Source organism: Tursiops truncatus, chromosome 9 (genome assembly GCF_011762595.2).
Source record: "Tursiops truncatus isolate mTurTru1 chromosome 9, mTurTru1.mat.Y, whole genome shotgun sequence".
Lineage (NCBI taxonomy): Eukaryota > Metazoa > Chordata > Mammalia > Artiodactyla > Delphinidae > Tursiops > Tursiops truncatus.
This window is the reverse complement of record NC_047042.1, coordinates 53,662,235-53,684,563: the sequence shown is the minus strand read 5'-3', so window position 1 is coordinate 53,684,563 and position 22,329 is coordinate 53,662,235. Positions and strand designations below refer to the sequence as shown.

Genomic DNA, 22,329 nt, shown 5'->3' with positions numbered 1-22,329 from the left:
CTTCAGTGAATAAGTAGCGATGACTTGGGAGGTCCATAACAGTTGTGAATTCTATTATTATTCTTGTGTATGATAAATTAATTACCTGTTTAGCTGTTATGATAACTAATTTATCATATACAAAATGTTCTTGTGTCCAGTTATGTTTTCCTATTTGAAATTCTTAGGAAGAGCTTAGTTTGGGGTATGTATTCCAAAAAGAATGATTGTAATTTTTATTTGTATGAAAACATAGTTAATATATATAAGTAACTTGACTAATTTCCTGATTTAAATCAATGTACATGTCTGAAAACCTGTATTTGAAATAGGGTTGACTTTAGGACATTACTAAATGTTTAATATACAATTGACATTGAGGAAACAATTACTTTTTAATAACTGAAGCTTTATGCTTTTAAACAATGGTTACTTGAAGATACTGTCACTAACCCTTTGGTGTCACTTCCTTGAAAGATGAAGTGAAATTTGTGTGTGTGTGTGAGAGAGGGAGACTGTGTTTTTATTCCCCATTTTAATTCTGCAGTTAGAAATTCTAGTGGAGACCTTTCAACGAATGCTAGAGCTCTTATGTTTACTGGTCTCTCTTAATGTACTTTTGTAGGTAACTAATTCTCTCTCTCTCTCTCTCTCTCTTTCTCTTCTTGTCCGTAAAAAGAAACTATCGAGAACAGAGGTATGTGATGAGAATAATCTGAACATAGAACTGAAAACTGAAAGGTTTAAATCCTGTTAGCATCTTTGGAATTCATACCTACAGTTGTAAATCAAGTTCACTTTGTTTTTATGCTGTAGTGGTCATAAACTAATCTTGATTTTTCATGACCTTGAAATGATAATTTTAGTAATGTTGCTGTGGAATGTATTAATTTAAAATAGATCTGTCATTATTTAGTTTTCATGGTTCTGTCATCCAACAATAGTATAATTAATAGTCCTTATTTGTGTTACTTTTATAGTAATATATATTTGGAGTTGATTTTTTTTTTCTGCCTAAAACAAAATTCCTTTATGTTAAGGTGTCACCTTTGTTTACATTGGTTGATTGGCTTTTGTTCATGTTTATAACACCCTTATTACCTAACACTTTCTGAGGGAACTTATTTTTTGTTACTGTTGTTATATTAGTAACTTTCATTCATAAATGATAAAATTTATACGGGCACAGCGCTGTGGTCAGGAGACTGTCTTGGCATTTGAAGAGTCTGTTTTAGCGCTGCATAAGAAAATATTTTTTTGTATGGATTAGGTAACTGCACAGGTAGTGAAAGAAATAATTTGCATAGTTGGAATCTCTGATTGCCCAGTGCACTTTTTTTTTTTAATAAAAAAGCCCCTAAAGTCAGGCACTCCATTCATCATAACCTTAAAATCTATGTTTAACCAGCAGTGTAAAAAGAGATACAAAGCATTCATGTAGTCCTGTAAGACTTGCCTATTTTTTCTAAATCTAAATTAGCCCATATTGGGGTACATCCTTCACTTTTTACATTTAAAAAATTATGAATACTATTAGCTATTGCTATAAAAAATTAAAATATCCTGGAAATTGATAATCTAGACCATATCATATGGTACTAGTTTTGTACTCAGGATACCTATGCAGGTTCCTAACTTACTTACCTTTTCCAACTGTTCCATTAAATGCCTGAGGCACATTAGGAATAAGACATAATAAATGTGGTGACGCTTTCTCAGGACCCAGCCACGGCTTTAATTTTTTTTCAGAAATTAGAACTTTAAACTTGTTCTATTTCTTTCTGTGTTGTAATTTAAAATCCCTGTAAGGTTTTATCCGTAAGAGATACCTACAGGGTACCCATTGAGATCCTGGTCAGTTAGCCATAGATATTAGAAAATATTGACCTTGCCCTGGAGTAACTGACTTCTACCATTAGTAGAGAAAGTAAAATTGAAAGAAAATTAATTAAATTTAAAAAACCCACAAAACACTAGACTTCTTTGTGACCCGTTTTAAACTCTTGTGTCCAAAAAGACTGGAGAAGAGCTGGAGCTATTTATGCTTTCTGTTGGGTAGAAGTTGATCAGCCATATCAGAAGTGTAAGTTTGGTGGCTTTCTTCAGTGAAAAATAAAGTCAGAATACCAAGATCAAAAACTGATGATTTAGCTCCATTTCCATAGGAATTAAGGCTATAATGTAATTTAATATTGCTGACTATATAAAAAGGAAAGCACAGTGTCACATATAAGTAACATAAGCAAAGCTGTTATGGTGCTCTAAGATGTGTTCTCACCAGGGATATTCTCCAGAATAAAGTAATTGCCCACACTACAAAAAATGATAAATATGTAAACCTGTGCACCAATTTCCTATTCTAACTAAATATATGCATAGGTACAGTTAAGAAAATTTTTATGCTAGAAATCTCTTTTTTGTGCCTGATGTAATTTCATGCCTCCTGGTATTACTGAGTCACCATTTCATCAGTCTGGCCACTCTGTTGGAGTCTAGTGCATATTTTGAGAGTTGTCGCATTTCAGCAGATATAATTTTTTATATTTTGCTATGTTTCAGCACAACCTTTATTTGTTTACTTTTGCCCTTGTCCATAGCTAATGAATCTCAGGGTTGTATAATAATTCTTAAAATGGAGAAACAGCAAGGAAGGGACTTTAGATCAGGAAGTTGTGAGTGTATAAATATCTTCTGAAGTGTTGTCCTTTTTTAGAATATATGTTAGTGGTTATAGAGAATGTGGTAAGGCCAATAGACCAAAGCATGCATTAGGAAATTTACAATCTTGTGAAAATATCTGAAGATATTCCAATAAAGATGTGCTAGGGAGTAGAAATAAGAATTTTGAGTTTTGAGTTAAATTAAGTTTTCCTTTGAGGTTCCATGGTGGGAGGACCAATTGAAAAAGAATCAGAAATCCACTTGCTAGTATGTGGTCTTGGGAAACCATTTAAACTTTCCTCAACTCTAAAAACAGACAAAAGTTCTTTGTAATCTGTGAAGCATTCTACTAAGGAAAGTTATTAATGTGTGGTCTCTGAAGACTTCGCATTTCTCTAATCTTCAAATGAAAGAGGTAGGTAGGTATGGCTGTCCTCAAAGAGGAAAGCAGCATTCCTGACATGAGTAAGGCTTGTACTTGCTGGTATGAAAGCATTGGTGAACATATGGGTTTGCTTTGACATTGAATGCATATTAAGTGTGTAGCCACTTCTCAGATTCTTACTGATGATACAGTGGCTCAGAAATGCCAAACTGAACATAACTTTCAAATTACTGGAAACGTCAGGCAAGTAATTCTGTGAAGAAACCTGATAACCTGGTAAATTTTCCCACCAGAGAATGTGTCCTCAAGGTTTTCTTTATATTGAAGGAATGTGTGATAGGTTTAATTTCATGTCTGGCAAAAAGATGAGAAGGAAACCCATTTTTTTTCTTTTTGTTTACCAACTGCCTAATAAAAAATAGAAGTCCGATTCGGGGAGACAGAATGCCATACATGAACGGTATCACTTTAAATTTGCCAGTGTCGTCTTGTGAAGGGTAGGACCATGGGACTGTGAAGCCATGGAGAATTCTTAGATGTCATATAGTTGGAAGGATGGCTATTGATTATTTTCTTTAAAATCTCCAGGAACGAAGACCTCCATAATTTTTTTTCAGTTGATGCTATTGTTTCTATTTTACCATAATTGCTTTAGGACTTAGCAACTGTGTACTTTGTAACAAGAATTAGAAATTTGAATTTTGGTTTTCAGGCAGGTTTGCATATAGCAATAGGATAAGAAAACATTCATTAAACTTGGATTTATAAAGCATCCACATTCCTCAATGTTCTCTTCCTTTGTCTGAAATGAATATACATCATTGAACATACATAATGTGAATTAGAATAAATAATTAGATCATGTCTTCCTGACCCATACCTTAAGCAGAAACCCCCTTCCCCAATTCTTTTCTCTCTCTCACCTGTTTTAGCCACTTTACTTTCTGCTTGTGAACCTCCCTCCTTATTTTTTCAAGCCTTTCTTAGTTTTTTTTAAATATTATTATTATTTCAGTGATACTCATGCATCTGTCAGTGTGACTTAGTACACATTACACAATATTTCTTCAAACAGAAAAGTAACAATTCCAATAGCAGACAGCCCAGACACCTACAAAGCTTTGGAGAAATGGCTCCTTCAGCATTAAGGTTAAGACTTAATTTTTTTCATTGTAATCTCATTTTGAGTATGTGTAAGGATTATTAAGTTAAATATCATGGTTCAGTGGACTCTTTAAGGAAACATTAGACTTCCCTCATAACGGGAATCCTTTCTGAGGAAAAAGAATTTTGTTAAATAAGCTTTTATTTTCTTTTGGTCATTATTTATAAAAGAAATTCATATATATGTCTAAAATATTTGCATGTGATATTGGAAATATGAGGTAATTTTTCCATTATAAAACTTAGCATTGGTCAGGCCACCTAATTCCAAAATTCTATTGAAACTAGCAAAATTTAGGAAGAAAACTATAAAGACTAGAAAAATAAATTCAGTTTTAACAGATTTAAAGCTATTACTTAGTTGGTCATTTATGATCTTTTATAATAAATGATGAAATGGTATTTTATTGATCATGGGGACCTGATACTCTCTATCTTCACTAAAGGTTAATCAAGAAGAAATAGGTTTGTAACAATATGTAATTGGATATTGAAAAAAGAATAAATTTCTGGACAGTGAAGGATGTTAAGTATTATTCTTAAAAGATCTTTAACAAAGTTCCTCATCTATTATTAACATTTTAATGCATTTATTGTGTGAAGAAAGTTACATGCATTCCTTGTGGAATTTTAAGGAGAATGCAGAGTAGTTTCTTTATTTTGGAGACTTCACAGTAGAGATAGATAGGAATCTAATCTGCCTGGGATGATAAAAGCAAGGCTATACCCCCAGAGTTCATTGAACTTAAACTTTCCTTTCAACCCTTTGACTGAAGCCCATAGTTTATGATATGTTTAGCATTTAGGATGTTTGTGCACAGTGTAAAAGATGACAATGGATTGCAGAGAAATTACATTGAAGGACTGGTAAAATGTGCTTAGGTAAAACAAACAAACAAACAAATGAACAAAAAATTAAAAAAAAACACCATCCGTTGCGAGAGGCAGTTTGTTTAATCCTGCAGTCTTAGCTAAGTGAGCCCTTGGTAAGTGCCCCAATGTCAGAACCATGTAAAGAGAGAGTAGTTTGGGGGATAGATTAATGGGCAAGATCAAGTGTAGTCAGAATTTATCTTTATTTAATTTGAATTTAGTGAGGCACATCTCATCAATTTATAAAGATTATCATTAAAGGTAATAGTGACAGAAATGACTTGTTAGCCATAAGGATTATTATTGGAAATGTAATGTTGATAGGATGTTCTTTGGCATTCTTTTATAAATATTAATATAATACAAAAGGGAATTTTCCTACCTGAGGCAACTTACAGAATTTTGATTTTATTGAGAGCATTTTTCAAAGAATTGATAGAGTATTTTACTGATAGGAGGCAAGACAGAAAATATGAGTCCAGAGATTTAAAGAGCTCTTGCATAAGCAGATATATCATTTGTCCTGTGTTATTAACACTATAAATATGGGGAAATTGCATTGTTTTTCCTATAAAATTAATGTTTCATAATACACTGGGAAAAAGAAAGATTACATTGCATTGCTTTTCCTATAAAATTAATGTTTCATAATACACTGGGAAAAAGAAAGATTACGATTATGAGCTGAAGTCACTTAAAGGGTTAAAAATATTTTGAAGGAATATGTATCAAAGAATTATAGGTAAAATCAATCTTACATACAAGTCTAATGAGAAATTTGATTTCTTTAAAGGGGAGGAGTAGATTTAATCACACAGATTAATATAGGTGCTTTGTGTCAGTTGAACAATTTTATTTGTAGAGATGTGTGAATATATAGGATTGAAAGAGTATAAGAGAGCATATTCAGTCATTCGAAAGAATGAATGACCAACCATTTTAAACATTTAAAACAATGTGGTAGTTGGCATAAGCAAGGAAACAGCCGAAACATTTTAGGGATTGAATTTAGCATCAGCAAGTAACCATGACTAGTGTGGTAACTAAGGGAAAAATAAATAGGAAGAGGCGTTAGCAAATGTGGGCCTTTGTTGAAGACCTAGTTAAGTACAGCTCTGTTTAAAATTCTCAGTCCAACACTAGTTTGTACCACCTCCAACTTTAGTGCTGAATGGAACCAAATCAAGTTTGAGGTGCAGTTGTTTGTCTGGGGGCCATGCACTGGCAAAGGATCAGATTAGCTACCAAGGTAGGAGGGTTGACCAGGCGGTCCTATCTAAAGTTTTCTACCCTGTTCCCTTAGGAGAAGTGATAAAAATCTGTTCCAATCTTAGTTAATTCAAACTCAGAGTGAGTGGGGTCAGTAATAGTGCAGACTATGTAGATTTTCCCTTGTTGGAGATGAAGAATGGAGATCACCCACCGGCCACCTATAAATACCTTCCTCTAGTCTCAACAAGAATTCTGTTGTTTTTTCAACCCTTTCTTCCTTTTGCTAAATTATCTTCCTTTACACATTCTAGTGTGCAGTTATAGAATTACATTTTTGATTGCCCTTTGAATCTCTGTCAATTATATTTCTGTTAAATGAACAGTGAGGCTCCAAATTGAACAGAAAACTCGATAAGAATTTATTTGGATTAAATTATAGAACATAGTTTAGAAATCAATCAGTTCTTTTAAGACCAAATCAAGGTTACATTATATAATATTTAGAAATTATGAATAGTTTACTCACCACAGTGAGAAAAACGATGCCTTATCTGGGCAAGGACTGTCTGTCTCAACATGTCTCCTTCAGCACCAGGTTTTTTTGTGTGTCTTTTTTTTTTTTTTTTTTTAAGACAAAACAGCAGTTCACATCTCTAAGTGTAATGAAGTTACAGTGAAAAACCTCATCTTTTCCTGTATTTCCCCTGAAGCAAGGATTTGTTCATCCAGACTGTAAAGACTTCAGTGATTGCATTTCTGACCTCTACAGTTAGAATGACTTTAACTTGTCACATTTATTAATAATCTTACATGTTGTTATAGACTTGATTCATGGAGCTCATTATCCCTACCTCTTTTTTCCTAAAATACTATTTGTATATGTCTGTGCTCATGTGTGTGTCTTGTTTTCTGACTCTGAAATGTTTATTATGCCTTAGACAGTTACCCCAGGGAGATTATGTAAAAGAGCCTGGAGATGGCGACTCTTTTTATAGCGACATTCCTCCTGGAGTGAGCACAAACTCAGCATCTAGTTCTAAGAAGAGGTCTGCTTTTCTGTCGCATTTTCAGATTTCTACCTGTTCCATCACACATTATTCCATTAGTCAGAACATTTCATTATTTTGCAGCAGGTTTGATTACTTCTTCCTTCTTTCTTGAATGTTAAAAAAAAATAGTATCCTTTGTTCTTTGATTACTCTACTTCAAAATGCCATATGCTCAGAACCACTGGTTTAACAAATCAGGCCAGAAATCCAAACAAAACAAATCTAACAAATAACAACCCTAAATCTATATAGAAACCCCAGGGTTTTTCAATCTTGCTCTTATACTGCCTAAGAAACGACACATAGTATTTTATCGTATTTTAAATGGTGAGCTTTATGTCATGCTTGGTAGTCAAAGAAAAAGGTTACTGTCACGCTTCAATAAAAGCAGTTGTTAAAATAAATTGGTAATATAATGCTGCATTGAATATTTTTTTTAATTTTAAATTTATCAAGCTAAGCTTGGTGTGAAAAAAAAAGATTGCTTCTCTGTGAATCATATATTTGAATATTACGATTTTGCCTTTCATTCCTGGAATGACTAATTCTAGACTTTATAACTTAGAGCTTGGTTGCCAAATTAATTTAAGCATATTTAATGTTTGCCTGAGTTTTATAACAGTCCAAATAGGGTTAATATATTATTTATATGTCTTAAACTTGGATGCTGTATTCTTGCTCTAGGATCTTAAGGTGTATAAGACCATTTAAAATTCTGCATGCTTTATAACTGCTTAATAAAATAAGCTGACAGAAGAAATAAATAGTTGGAATGTTCTAGGAAATGAGACCTACATTCACATTGAAAAAAGCTAAAATATTCCTGTGGAAGAGTTTCTTTAAACTTATTGGTAGGGGTGTAATGTATAGAAAAAAAGATTTGATAGCCCCCTGCATAACTTTGGGCACAGTAGTTACTTTGTAGACTGAAAGGGAAATTGCTAGTTTATTGAGAAGAAACATGATCTCTTCTGGAGTTCTAAATAGAGTAAATACTCTGTAAAAATTCTGCAGTGGATCTCACTCTTTATAAACATCAGGAAAAAGAATAGAAGGAATTAGTGAGATCTGGGAACTCTCTGTGGAACTGTCCTCGGCATGAAGGATGTTTTTACTCAAATAACATAGCCTAAAGCAAAAGTAAAATGATTAGTTTCTGCATAAGGAGTACAGTTCTATAGTAGGATGTTCAAAAATTTTATTCTTTTAATTTATTGGGGAGTTTTTGGCTAAGAGAATAAGATTTACTTAAATTCTCTCACTATATAATTATTTTCTTGGTCAAGTATTTAATTTTAAATTAAATAATATGGTAAAGAAGTGTAGAAATCAATGAATTCCAGCAGAATTTCTGTTGTTCTTTTGTACAAAATAGGAGTCATTCTATACTTAGCAAATGGTGTTGAAAAATCTAGGGAATTATGTAATAATTGTGCTAAGTTCCATTTATTTTCATTCATCAGTAGAAAGTTCCTTTTAAAATAGACATTGTTAGCAATTAACTGGTATGATATGTGGAAAAGATTTAAAGTCCAGTGCTATTTTCTAAAGTACTTCAAGAAGAGCTTAAAATATCAATTTGAATCATTACCAGATTTTAGCAAAATCTCAATGGGTTTTGACTTTTAAACAGTTAAATATTGTACCAAATTATGTGACTCCTCCTAAGTATATGTAGTTTGTCAAAATGCTTTTCTTATGTGGTACAAGGTGGGTATGTAAATTTTGCTTCTTGTAGACAATTCATTTAAAGATGGCAGGACACAAAGAGCAGAAGGTCTTAACGGTACATGGACTTTGTGAGAGACACCTCCATGACAAACATCTGACTCATTTCAGTTATTGGACAGTTAACCAACAATGTCATGTTTGGGGGGAACATATTTGTGGAGAAAAATGCCAATTCTCAGAAAATAATTTTGTTGTTTAAGAAAACCTAAATATTACTTTGATAAAGGCAGGTTCAATTGAGCAAATCTTAATGAAATCTCTTGGAAGTCCATGTTCTCATAATATTTGAATGGAAGCCATTGCTTTACAATTAAGAAACATCTATGGTGGGACCCCATTATAACTCTGTTGCGTGGGTTATGTAACCGAAATATGTAGTGAATTTGCTATATATGGTTCTTGGGAATGTAATTGGCTTGCCTTGCATCCTGATACTTTTCAATTACAAACTCTTGTAATGGGGTTCCATTGTATTTGACTTTTCTTAAATTGAATGTTGTGTAATTCTGCCTTCTTCATGAAGACTTTCATGTTCTCTTCATTCTTTCATTTCAGATTTTTTCTTTCTTGATTTATTTTAATGCACAGTAATGCTTAGAAATGTTGCTTACTGATTTCAAAACATTCATTTGATTATATTTTTGAACAATATATATACATTTTCAATTTCAGGTCAAATGGACTCTCTCATTCTTGGAGTGAAAGGATTCCAGACACAAAACATATTTCAGACATCTGTGAAAATGGACGACCTCGCAGTAACTCTTGGCAAGGTATAGGGCAGCATTCTGAACCCGTCTGTCCACATAACCTAAAGTCTATATTTTGTGGTTCCTGGTTGTAAAGACTTGTTCTTTTTTGTTAGGTCTTAAGCTCTTCTCCCAACAGAGAGGAGGGCATTTATTATGAGAGAATCCAGTTCTTTTTTCTTGGATGGGAAATGATGGGATTTGGTAGCACCAGCTCACTGGACACATTGAGAAGGCTGCACAATGCTCTAAAGCCCTCTGTTCTGGGCTGGTGCTGGTTGTGAATTGCACCCACTTGAAATACCGTAATTAAACACACAGCGATTGTTTTATTTATATTCAAATCTAGCCATAAACCATCTTTTTCAGGTAACCTGGGAGGCAACAGAAAGAAAATCAGAGGCAAAAGATTTAGACCTCGGTCTAATTCAACTGAGTAAGTCTGAACCTCTAATGGAAAAAGGCACTTCAAGGTCATGTGCAATTAGTGTGAAAAGTTAATTAACCAGATCATCAAAGAACTGTAAACCATGCCTCTTGGTCTTGGTTTTGTCTTTTTAATTCTTTTTTTTTGCCGTTTTAAAATTAACCATGGCTTTTCTCTTTTACATAGGCATCTCCGCAACTGTGCCCCAACCAATACTCCTTGATAGTGGGGGTCTCACCCTCGCTGCAGGCTTTGTCCTCCAGTAACCTGCCATTGTGGTGTTTCAGTTCCGTTTGAAGGGAATTTTGATAACATTCCTTTCTTCTCATCACCCGGGGGTCCAGCCATTTAGAGGGGTCACCCTTCCTCTTGCCAGTATTCACACAACCTAGAAGCATCAGGGGAAGATTCCCACTGTACTAGAGCATGAGAACTGCTCACAGTGTGAAACCACTGCTCCAAGGGCTTCATGGCTGCCATCTAAGCATTCTCTCAGACTACTGGAATATGGTTCCCTTTTAAATTTTCCTTCTGAGGACATTTAAAAGGGCATTTACCTAAACTTGCTCTTTAACGGAATCATTGTCACTAAATGCAACACTATCCATTTTAAATGATAGCCACACTTTTTTTTTTATAGTGGGGATAGGGTCAGCAGTTACATTTAAAGTCACTTATAATGAAGTAAACACCATACACTTTTTTTGTTTGTTTCTCCACTTAAGAAAGTTCAAGCAAAACCAAGCTTCCTGAAACCTTTATCTCCCATCATGGAATAAAACACATCCTTAGTTTCCTTGTGGACCTTGCCACCTGGTTTTAATTAACTGTACTCTTTGTACCCACCTAAAAAAAATTTTTTTTTTTTTACTGATTTCTCACTGCAGTGCTAGTGATGATTCCCTGCATCTCTATTGCTTCTTCATGCCTTAATACTTAAAAAAATCTGAATAGCAGATATTTGTTAACCGCGTGTCAGAAACTCACGTTAGCTTTTCCATCATATACTCTACCTTTTTCAGTCCAGGACAATAACATTGCCCTGAAATTTGGAGCTTCCTGCTGATGGTATTGTCTTGTAAGTGGCTCATCAAAGTTTACTAGAGGATACTTTACCTTAGAAACAATAGATAGGTTCCAGTGATACCACTGCATGGTCCGGACTGGCATCATAGAACTCCATCACAAATAACTAATCCGTTAGAGTTTATCTTATACATCCCCAAAGCGCTTGAATGCTTTAGGGCTCATTGTGGATAAACTCTTCTTGGAATGTTGTTTGATTTGTTTTGCATGAGGTCACCTGGTAAGAGCTTCTTAGCTTATCTCAGTTGCTCACAAGAGTCCAGGTAAAACTGCAGAATGTTCTTCAGAACTTCCTTTGTGTACTGTTTAGTGTTCTAACAGTATTTCCTATAACAAGGCTTTGAAAACTCTTAAGTGAACAACAACCAAATGTCCAATATTGTATTAAAGCTATGAGTTTAGGACCCAAGGAACACTTGGTGTTTAGCAACATTTTCTAGCATAATCACTTATTTTTTTTAAAAAAAATTACGTATCATGTAACAAATATTATGATATATAGATACCCCTTGAGAAATCTTGCCTGTGAGATAATTATTACATTTAATAAGACATTATAATGAAGTCATCTTTATGAAGAAGAAGTGTTCAGGACGCTCTCAGATTTTTCAGACTTTCAGATTTGGTTACATGACTCATGTAACCTAAATGGAGCCAAGTCCGTGAAGGTGATCACTGTTCTCACATTCTCACATACCTTATTGTTCGGACACTATGTTTTATTTTGTTTTTCTTAAAAGAAATCCTAATACACAGCGTATCAAGAATTATGTCGACAGGTTTTTAAAATACTTTCCGTATTTGTTAAATAACCCCATTTGCTTCTGATATAGCAGTATCACTTGTGTAATTATAAGAGGAGCAGAATGACCATGGACAAACATCTCTTTTAAAATTTTTTTTAGATAATGAGGTATTATCGGGTCCCTTATTTCAACATTATTTCAACATTCCCTTTAGTATCCCAAAGGATGATGAAACATCAGGACATGCCCCCCAAATGCATACTCTGCTATAAAATGTCCTTGTTTATTGTACTGTTTTTCCACTCAAAGTTTTGCATCTTCCTCACTGTTGTACATGATGTAAAGAAAGTTTTTGGCTTAGACTTTGTATTATATATTGTGTTTTTACAGGAGGGAGCCCCAAGCACCTGAGCCTGGGCACTCCCTCGCCCAGACAGTCCCATCCCAAGGCATAAACCCAGGGGGCTCTGACAGCCCCCAGACAGGGAGTCTGGATCACAGGTCAGTCTCCACCTGCCCCTTCATTTTGGGCTGCCACTTAATCCGCCTCCAAGTCCCTTCCTTGGCTGAGAACAGGGTCATTTGGTCTGTGACTGACCCCCAGCGTCTGCTCGGAGGTGGTCCTGGTCCAGCCAGCATCAGCTAATTTTCCTCTGCCTTTCCATCCTGGAGAACACAGAGAGCTCTCCTCTCCTGTCGAACGCATTTTTTTTTTTTTTTTTTTTGCATGTTGCGCTACAAGCCAAGTCAAGCCACGTAGGCAGATGTATCACAGTTTGATGAAATCCCATCACTCCAGTCAGCACTACCTAGAGATGTTAGGAGGCCCACTGTGAAGACACTTTCATGGGCACATCCCCAGAGGGAACTACAGTTGAGAGCTCTCTTCAGTGACCTCTAGTGAAGTGATCACAGCTTTCTGAGATGTTCCCGGACACAGAGAGAAAGGTCCACCATGTGCAAGTCAGGCCATGTGGCTGTAGGTTTCCTGGAACATCCATGGCTGTCCCTTAGAGCTTCTGAGATTGACAGTGAAAGGAACACATGCCTCCTCCTGGAAGTGGCCGACTGCCTGTGGGTGACTCAGTTTGCTGTGCGGCTGTGTTTCACCCGGTAACAGCTGCATGGGCTTTTTCTATGGTTTTCCCCAGGCCAGAGCATTCACTAGCCTTTATGTGTGGCTGCACTTGCTTTTTGACTTTTTTCTTTTTGTTTAGAGTCTCAGTGGAAATCTTTATGCAAGTTTTAATTAGCTATCTCTGTCAAAAGCACAAGTTGGCAATGATTGTGGCTAAAGGCAAAAAGAAGTGCGAGTTGTTCTCAAGTCAGGGGACACTGTCTTAGCAAAAATGGTCGTGTAAGCATGAAAAACAATCAAGCCCTTCCCTCAGGAGGGAACTCGTGATGTAATTTTGTGGCGTACATTGGTTATAGCTAACAAGTTGAGGAAAATCACTATGGAAAATAATCTAATTTTGTTTGTTTAACTGTGGAAATGTATCTTGATTTAAATGTATCTACTAACTAAAACTAAATATGGAGGAAAGAAGCAGACTTTAACCACAAAAAAAGCAGTGTTTTTTATCACTTTCCCTGGTTTGTTTCCAAATAACTTTAAAAGTTTTATGGAGCTCGAATCTTTATTGTCTATAGCATCTCCAGAAGTTACCTTTTAAATGAGAAAACTCAGTAAAACCTCCAAATTCTTCCATGAGTGAATTTGTTGAAACTGTATTTATTTGACAAGGGCATATTCTAAGAGAATGTGATTTTGCTTGGCTCCCAGGGTAAAAATCAAAAGAAACTGAAAAAAACCAAAAAAAACCCAAAAACCCTTGCACTCATAATTTTACTGCCTTTAACATTTTTCTTTATGCAGTAATTCTGATGGAGACTTTGGCCAGATCCATCAGGGAAGTGTTAACTAAGGTTGTTGTTATCCTCTGGCAGTCACTCCTTAGTGATCAGACACTTGGAAGGCAACCTGTGAGGGCCATTTCCTACTGGAAACATGAGTGTGGAGTGCACAAAGGGGAGGAAGGGATATCGCAGCTGCACCTAAGTTACTAAACCCACCTTCAAGAACATGGAGGCCTCTTGGGACCACACTTACTGTGCGCTGGGGCTCCAGGATCAGAAGAGTGGGTCCCTTTCTACTCCTTATAGAGCCAGCTGGGTCACCTTTCTCGTTGACTCCAGCTTGGGATCTGCTCTCAGGAGTGAGACAGAGGCCGTGTAAATCTTTCCTTTCATATTGGAAAGAGAACGTGGCCCCTTTTAATTGTTCTTGGGGTGTTATATTCCCAAACACCAGGTTGGAATTGCAGCCATCTGAATATTCTCAAAAAGGCCCATTATCATTTGAAAACCAAGAAGCCAAATGAGTGGTGGCGTGGAAAAAGCCACTTTGGAGGTGGGTGAATGGGACTGCTGACAGATCTCTGAGAGAGAGCTTCTGATCCACTTTGGGAAACCACTGGAAAGGCTTTCCCTGAAAGGTTGAATGCATTCTAGAATGCCTTGAGCCTTGTTGTAGCTGAGTTTATTGCCATGTCATTGTACAGACTGCCTCATAATCACCCAGCATCCATCCTGGTTTATTTGCCATAGTCATTAGTGTTTGGAGGGTGAAGAACATCCTTGCTAAGCTTGTGCTGTGTATTTTCAGATTTTCTATCTTGTTCTGCTTTCTTTGTTCCTTCCATTGCTTTCTGCAGGTATTTAAACCCATGGTTCAAAAGAGACTATAATGTAGCTAAGTGGGTAGAAGATGTGAATAAAAACACTGAAGGACCATACTTTAGGTATTTTATAAATTAATTTTATATCCTTTTCAAACTCTCCCAGCACATTCAAATACTGTAGTGTGACTGGCTCTCTATCTTGTATCTCCCAATACAAGTTCCCATAGGTGGAAAGGGTCCTTGTGTATTTGCTGCCTTTTGATCTCTGTTTTTGGCTTCGTGAGCAAGTCTAGTTCTTTTCTGAACGTTTCAAATGAAGCCATTTGAAAGGGTTGCCATTTAGTGCATGTCCCTATCCCCATCTTGAGCTTTTTAGTAGCTTTCTCTTCACGCTATGCTATGTAGTGTTCTATGGGCATGAAACATACTTTCCACTAATAAAGAAGCACTATTAACCTGAACAATTTAATTTCTAGAATCTAGCGGTTTCATAATGCATTTTTCCTACTTACAGCCTGAAGAGTGCATAGTGCATACAAAAACTCAAGGAAAAACGTGAAAAGAAACCATATGAAATGTGGTGGAATTTTACTTTGAGTAAAAACACTGATTTGATGGAACTTGAAAATTGTTGAGATAATGTTGACCACATGAGAGTGTGTGGAATGAGTTTAGGCTTCATTTGTTCAGTACAAGCATTTGCTATCAGAGAAGGCTATGCTGGAAAAGGGTTTTACAGATGCTCAAAAAAGCATCTAAAGGAATTTTTTATTCCAGTAAGAATGTCGTTGTCTTACCCTTCAGACAGAACAGGAAACAGATCAGAAACACGATCTTGATTCACAAAAGAGCAGACAGAATACTCCTACATTTTAGAAACTAGCAAATTTACTCAGTTCACTGCAGCTCATGTAACATTAGAGGTCAGAGAGAATTTCCACGGCTCTTAATGGCATTTTTTTCACTCTTTATAATATCAAACTGACTTCCTAGATGTCAACATCGACTTTATATCTGACTACTTTGTGGACAACTAATGTAAAGAAGCAATATAGACTCAATTACTACCTCTTCTGAACATAACTTCAACAATAAGCTTTCAGATTATTTATTACCATGACTTGGGTCAGCATTTATCAGCTATCAAAATATGTATGTGTTTTTAACTCTCAGCACCCATATAAGGTGGACTTTCTCTTCCAGTGTACCATTTAGTTTAGACATGTATAGTTTGAGAAAATGATTAGACCTACCTGCGTTTTAATTTGATCCATACATTTGCATATAACCCAAGGGAAGCATAACCCCTGCCTGCTCACAAAAATACCTCCTGCTTTTATACCCCATCTTTCCCTCCTGCCCCGTCCCTCTGCTAATACCACTTTCGCACTGAACCTCATATACATACACTCACATTCAAACATCCCACCCTCACCTGTAGCTCCCAAGATGGCCAGCGTCAGGAAGACAGGTAAGATGATTTTGAATGTTATTTGGAATCTTGGCTCACCTGCAGTCCTATTTCTCTTTTCCTCAGGCTTGTGGGCAGATTATAATTTGTATTAGCCGTGGAACCAAAACACAATGACTTTGGTCCCTTATGGGGTAGGGCTTATATACCTAAATGGACTTAGCATTTTGCAGCAGTAATTTGTGAAATGGTACTCCGGAAGAGTTGATTCACCTCCCTGGGTAAGCTGAGTAGTTTACGTGGCTCCCAGAGAAGAGTTCACATTTCTTAAAACCAGCCCCCAGGTCTGCCCAGAAGCTGCATGACTAAATGTAATTTGGATGGGGAAATGCTTCAGCTCCCCCAGGTGCACGTGCAAAGCTGCAAGGGCAATTGTAGAGGGTTCCTTTATCTCCTCTTGTACTATGAGATGTTGGTCCTACAGTGGACAGTCATAGGAGGAATTCCTTATTAAAAATCCATATATATGTTTAAAGGCTAGATATAATTCAGAGGAGGGTTACAAGTTAACTGTCATTTGGGGGTTAATAAGGGTTATGCCTGTAAGACTTGGAAATCAACATAGAATTTTTGTGGAAGTGGTGAATAATTGAGGTATCCCAGGGCTTGCAACGCAATGATTCTAACGCAACAGAGTGAATTTCATCCACTGTCTGTCCACACCAAGCCTCATGTAGGAGGCACAGAGCACCCACACCTTGGCTTATGCTCTGCCAGCCCTATGGTTAAGCTCAGGTTTGCTTCATCTGCCGCCAGGTCATTCAGGGCTACTTCTCCTGCCAAAACCACCAATGAGGGCAAAGGTCACTTTATTAGTCACCCACGGGATGTGGGGTTTGTGGCATCCTTATCAAAATGCAATGTGGGGACTTCGCAGAAAACTGGTCTGAAATACTGCCCAGTGTTAAAAAAAAAAAAAAAATTGTATCCATTTCACTATGAAGAGCAAAGCAAATGCCAAAAGATTTTGAGCGATCGGAGTGCCTCACTTGGGCTCCCTTAGCCAGTTCTCATAGGACAGCATTTGCTCAAATTGTGGTCAATATATATTCAGATCATCACAAAGGAGCAGGTGAGGTCAGAGTGAGAGCATTATCTTCTCATACCTAGATCCTGGGGGCAGTTCTGTTGGTGACAGTGCTTTACAAGCTCTTAGACGGTTTCCTTACTATTGGGTATTATCCACTGGATTACTCACTTCATCAGCGGTTTGTGAGTTCTCTTCCGTGATCTTGTGGATATGCAGTAACTCTGGAAAGAGACTAATGATAATAACTGTCTGAGTGCCTGCATTGTTCCTTTATTTCTCACAACATCATGAGATGTAGGCATTCTTATTCCCTTTCTATGAAGCAAAAGAGTAACTCGACATAGCACAGCCAGTAAGTGTCAGAACCCGAATTACGAGCCTGGCTCTGACTCCAAAATCTCTTCTTTTTCCAACCGACTACTATAAAATTTGCACATGAGCACAGCCGAGTGAATAGGTGGTAGGCGTGTGTCCCACGTGTGTGACTGGCCTGGTTTTTGCCTGTTCTGGGGGACAGAAGTGAGATTGGCCTTGCCTATCTACAGAAGGCAAACCCAGGAGGTCTGATGTAGCCCCAAGACACACCACAATCCATTGGCACAGGATGTCCCTTCACTGTGTAATTCTAAATGGCACCCACTATGGTTATTACGGTTTTTAAAAACGCAGTAATGATAACGGTTAGCATTTGTCCAAAATTTACTTTGTAAGTGAATGAGCTGGGCTGGTGCCTGGTTTTCAGTGGAAGCCAGATTGGAACCACCAACCAAGTAGCCAAGGTCAGAAAAGAGCCTGGAGGTGGTTTTGAAGAAATGTCTTTCGTAGACATTTGTGAAATATGAAGTTTGTTGTTTTCCCTAAACTGATTTACCCTGCCTTGTTCTCTACTCTTATTTTGACGCCTGCTCTGGTGCTGCCCATTCCCCCCAAGATAATTCCCTTGATACTGTCACACACTACCCAACCTCACACCTGATGCCCCTTGCTCCTCCTAAACTGTGCTGCTTGGTTTCTCTTCCCATTAGGGTCCAAAGTGTCAGTTAAACTAGTGTGTTAGTGTGAGAAGTAGTAAATGTGCAGTTTCTGTGGGGTTCTGGAGGACACCACTATGTTTGTTTTTAAAAAACTCATTGGCTTTGGCCAGGGAAAGCTATTTGAGGGGAAGACTGGACTTCCAGCACCCTCACTGGAATGGCCCTGTATGTATACAAAGCTGGTCACTTGGACCCATGGCCGAGTGAATGGCTGGCATGACTTTGAAGCTATAAGCCAATAATACCTCATCCTATGGACACCCACACACACTGCAGAGAATGAAAAAGAGGACTCAGTTTGTATGATCCCCTAAAGTAAACAAGATTTAGCTGTTTGCGTACCTGACTCGTTTTTCTGAACATGGATATCTTATCAGTAGTGATTAGGCTAAAATCCAAACCCAGGTTAATATCCCTAGTTTTAGAAAGATATATTTAAATCTTTACATACAAAAGTATGTGCTCATTCTACACATACTGAATTTGTTTCCTAAAGATCATCGTCCTATTTGAAATGTCTTCCTAAAATTGAAAATAATCATGAATTTCTGAATTAGAAAAAGATGTGGTAGTACATTGCTTTAATAGTACTTTAAAAAAAATAGTACTTTAGAGGATTTGAAGTACTTACATTCTAAGTTCCAACCATCTCCTCCGCGATGGATAGCATTAATACAGCAGAGGTCAAACAGCTGCAATATTGGGACAGTTCACATTAAGGAGTGAACATTTCTGGACATTTTCCAGAAACAGAGGAAACATTAGGAATTACAGATTTAAAGTAAACTGAATCACTCTTGAGTCTTAAAATTGAGCCAAATCTCAGGGTTTGTAGGAAAAACTATTTTCAAATCTTAGCTTGAATTTAGTGTCCATAAAATAGAAACTGATTTGAAAACTACAGCAGAACCAGAGCAAAGAATGATATATGGATAGGAACGGAAATTTAAAATCAGGGAGAAAAGGACATCTTCATTTGGTGCAGGCAGTACAGTAACTAGATCTCCCCCCTACAGAAGGCTACCACACCACAAGCAGTCGCAGGCTGAGTCAGTCACTTACAGCAGATGCAACGCACCCCACTGAAATAAGTACCTGTGCTTCAGCATGGCGGTGCCACCAGTTCAGTGATGTGGTCATTACCGCCTTGCACCAGGAATTGAGGGGTCATGGATGTGTAGTGGTGACATTTGTGAATGGGTAGCTACTGCCGAATTATCATGTTTATTTTTCATTGACACAGTGTGAATCGAGGCTTTTCACTCTCAGCTGTTTTTTTTTCACTTTAAAGACAAAATAGCAGATATGGTCTCTTCCAGTGCGCTCTGCTTAGTCACAAATATTACCACTGTGCATGCAGAATCAAACAAGAACAGCATAATGTACCAAGAGCTTATGCAGATCTTTCATATGGAATATCTCCATGATGAGAACACATTATCCAAATAGGAAGAAATTTTGTTGTTGTGTTTGGTTTTAGTTTTAGTAAAATTCCAGTCATTAAAGTGTTGCCACCTTATTGACATGACAAGTATACCCTACATGAGTTACCAAGGTCTATGTCTATGGCTTAGAATCCTCCCCTATACAGAAATGATGATTGTAGGGACTAATCAGACCATTTTTGTATGTTCTCATCAGACTCTTTGTTTGGCTGGAACTCTGCACTCCTTACCGCTTGCATGTTTACTAATGTGTTATTAAAACCCTCGTATTTGCCTTTGTTCTTTCACGACTAACACACTGGCCTCTGAATGCATGAGTTTTGTGTAAACTGGTGTGTGACTTAGTAACTAATAAATGTATCAGTTGTACTTTCAGATCTTAAAACTATAATTGGAATTACTGCACTAAAAACATTTTTTACATTAAGTGATAAAAATAAGGTAGACTATTAATATATCGTACACTTAATTTACCACTATGAGCTCTTAGAGTATTTTTTGATCCCTTCTTCATTTTAGCTTTTTAAAAATCTATTCTATAAAAAACCTCATTAGTGGCTTTCTAGCTGAAAAGTATTCTGTGTACTAATATTTAAACAATCCATTGCAGTTTTGAAGTTAGGAAGATAAAATTCTAGCATTCTAGTGTTGTGAATGACAGAGTATGTCCCAGTAGTTAAACCTTTGCAGTAGTGGCCTATGAAAGTAGAAATCAGAGGGTTCTTTCTGAACCCATTTTTCAGATATTTGAAAAGATATTAGGCAATCACATAATATGTATTTCATGTGTTCTCAACGTCTCAGGACTTTATCTCCTGCCAAGTCTCCTTCTTCGTCAACTGGGTCTATTGCCTCCAGCAGAAAATACCCTTATCCAATGCCTCCCCTTCCCGATGAGGAGAAGAAAGTGAACCGACAAAGTGCCAGGGTATGTGGGAACTTCTTCCATATGCTAACATCCTCAGTCATGATCGTTTATCTGTGAGTTGATGTTTTAAAAGAGAGAGCCATTTTTCCTTTTTTTGTTCATAAGAACATGAGAAAAATTGAGTTTGGAAAATAGTAGATTCTTGGGGCTTTTGGGCCCAGATTTGTATTGGCAAATTTGTTTAATTATTGATGAATTCTAGAGATATTTGGCTTATATTAATTATTCACTGCTATATATTTACATCTTTTATTATTCATTGCAGCTACTATATTACAACCTGGAAGAGACAAAACAGAGAGTGTATTTTGCTTTATCAGTTTTTACATATACCTTGAAATGCCAGAGATTAAGTAAACCAGCCTCATTTCCATGCCCAGTTTGCTAACTCAGGCCTTTTGTTGGCTAATAACACCCAGTAGGATTTAAAAAATAGGAACCCATGACAGAAAGTCAGATCAGTGTCTTGGGGATGGGGGTGGAATTTGGATAACTGTACAAGGAAAGGAACCTTGAAAATCTGTAATATTAAGAGTATGGCGGGGGCTTCCCTGGTGGCGCAGTGGTTGAGAGTCCGCCTGCCGATGCAGGGGACACGGGTTCGTGCCCTGGTCCGGATAGGCCCGTGAGCCATGGCCGCTGGGCCTGCGCATCCGGAGCCTGTGCTCCGCAACGGGAGAGGCCACATCAGTGAGAGGCCCGCCTACCGCAAAAAAAACCACAAAAAAACAAAACAAAAAAAAAGAGTATGGCCAAGGGTATGGTGAAATTTAGCAACCTTTTATTAAAAAAAAACATTAAAAACATATTTGGAATTTACTATTTTTATAAAAATGATTCATCAGAAGTTTCATGTAAATACTAAGTCCTCCTTTACATTTAAATTATGATTTTATTTAGTCTCACATAATTCCCAGAACACATCCATTATGTGAAATTTGAGATACAGTCGAGTTTAGAGAGGCAGACCAACCCTCAGAAACTTACGTGAAAGATATAACTAAAGAATAATTACCTTTATTGGTGTCCAGGCTCTGTTGTGGTCAGTTACACTATAATTTTGATCTTCTCAGAAACAATGTTGCAAAAAAATAAAGCTTTAAAAGCCTGGACAGATTTATCTGCTAGTGGGTCCTTGGTTCCTAGGCTTTTTGGTTTTGAAAGATATTTCAGAGCCTCTTGGACCCTGAACTTACATTATGGGGTCCAAGGTAAACATGGATCATTCAGATTTTAACTTGATCAATTCAGAGTCAGTAAGAAAACATGTGCTGGTTAGATCACTATAATCGAAAAGACTTTAAAAACAATCGGTGGTATTTTATTAACCATACAAAAAATTACCTTCATATATTAATATGGGCAATGGTAAAAGATGGAAAGGAAGACAATAACTCAGATTCCCAGCACTCAGCTTTTGGCCTTAAAAAAAAAAAAGACTTGTGAGTAGGCATCCACTTGTTTGTGATATAAGTATGTGGTAATGAAACCTTAGGCTGATGTCATTCCTTCCCTCCCCAGGGAATTGCTAAAGTAGAACACCTCACATTTTCTCCCTGATAAATTGTCTACATTGCTGTTTTGTTCTATCTAACTGGGGACATTCTTTTAACTGTTGTCATGCCAGGGTGCAGGTTTTTGGAGATGTTCCCACATGAGAGCCCATGAAAATGAC

The 22,329-nt window shown here is 36.9% G+C and overlaps 1 protein-coding gene across 4 annotated transcripts in view; it reads left to right on the top strand.

Moving 5' to 3' along the window:
* ADAM22 (ADAM metallopeptidase domain 22) overlaps positions 1 to 22,329 on the top strand; it is a 244,114-nt gene that overhangs the window by 212,982 nt on the left and 8,803 nt on the right. Inside the window, exons 26-31 of one of the 4 annotated variants that reach the window (XM_073809747.1) lie at positions 659 to 676; positions 9,727 to 9,827; positions 10,173 to 10,239; positions 12,453 to 12,563; positions 14,780 to 14,866; positions 20,531 to 20,654. In XM_073809747.1, coding sequence (XP_073665848.1) covers positions 659 to 676; positions 9,727 to 9,827; positions 10,173 to 10,239; positions 12,453 to 12,563; positions 14,780 to 14,866; positions 20,531 to 20,654 — 508 coding nt within the window. The remainder of the gene's footprint in view (positions 1 to 658; positions 677 to 9,726; positions 9,828 to 10,172; positions 10,240 to 12,452; positions 12,564 to 14,779; positions 14,867 to 20,530; positions 20,655 to 22,329) is intronic. The other 3 variants (XM_073809744.1, XM_073809745.1, XM_073809746.1) reach the window with 3 other exon arrangements.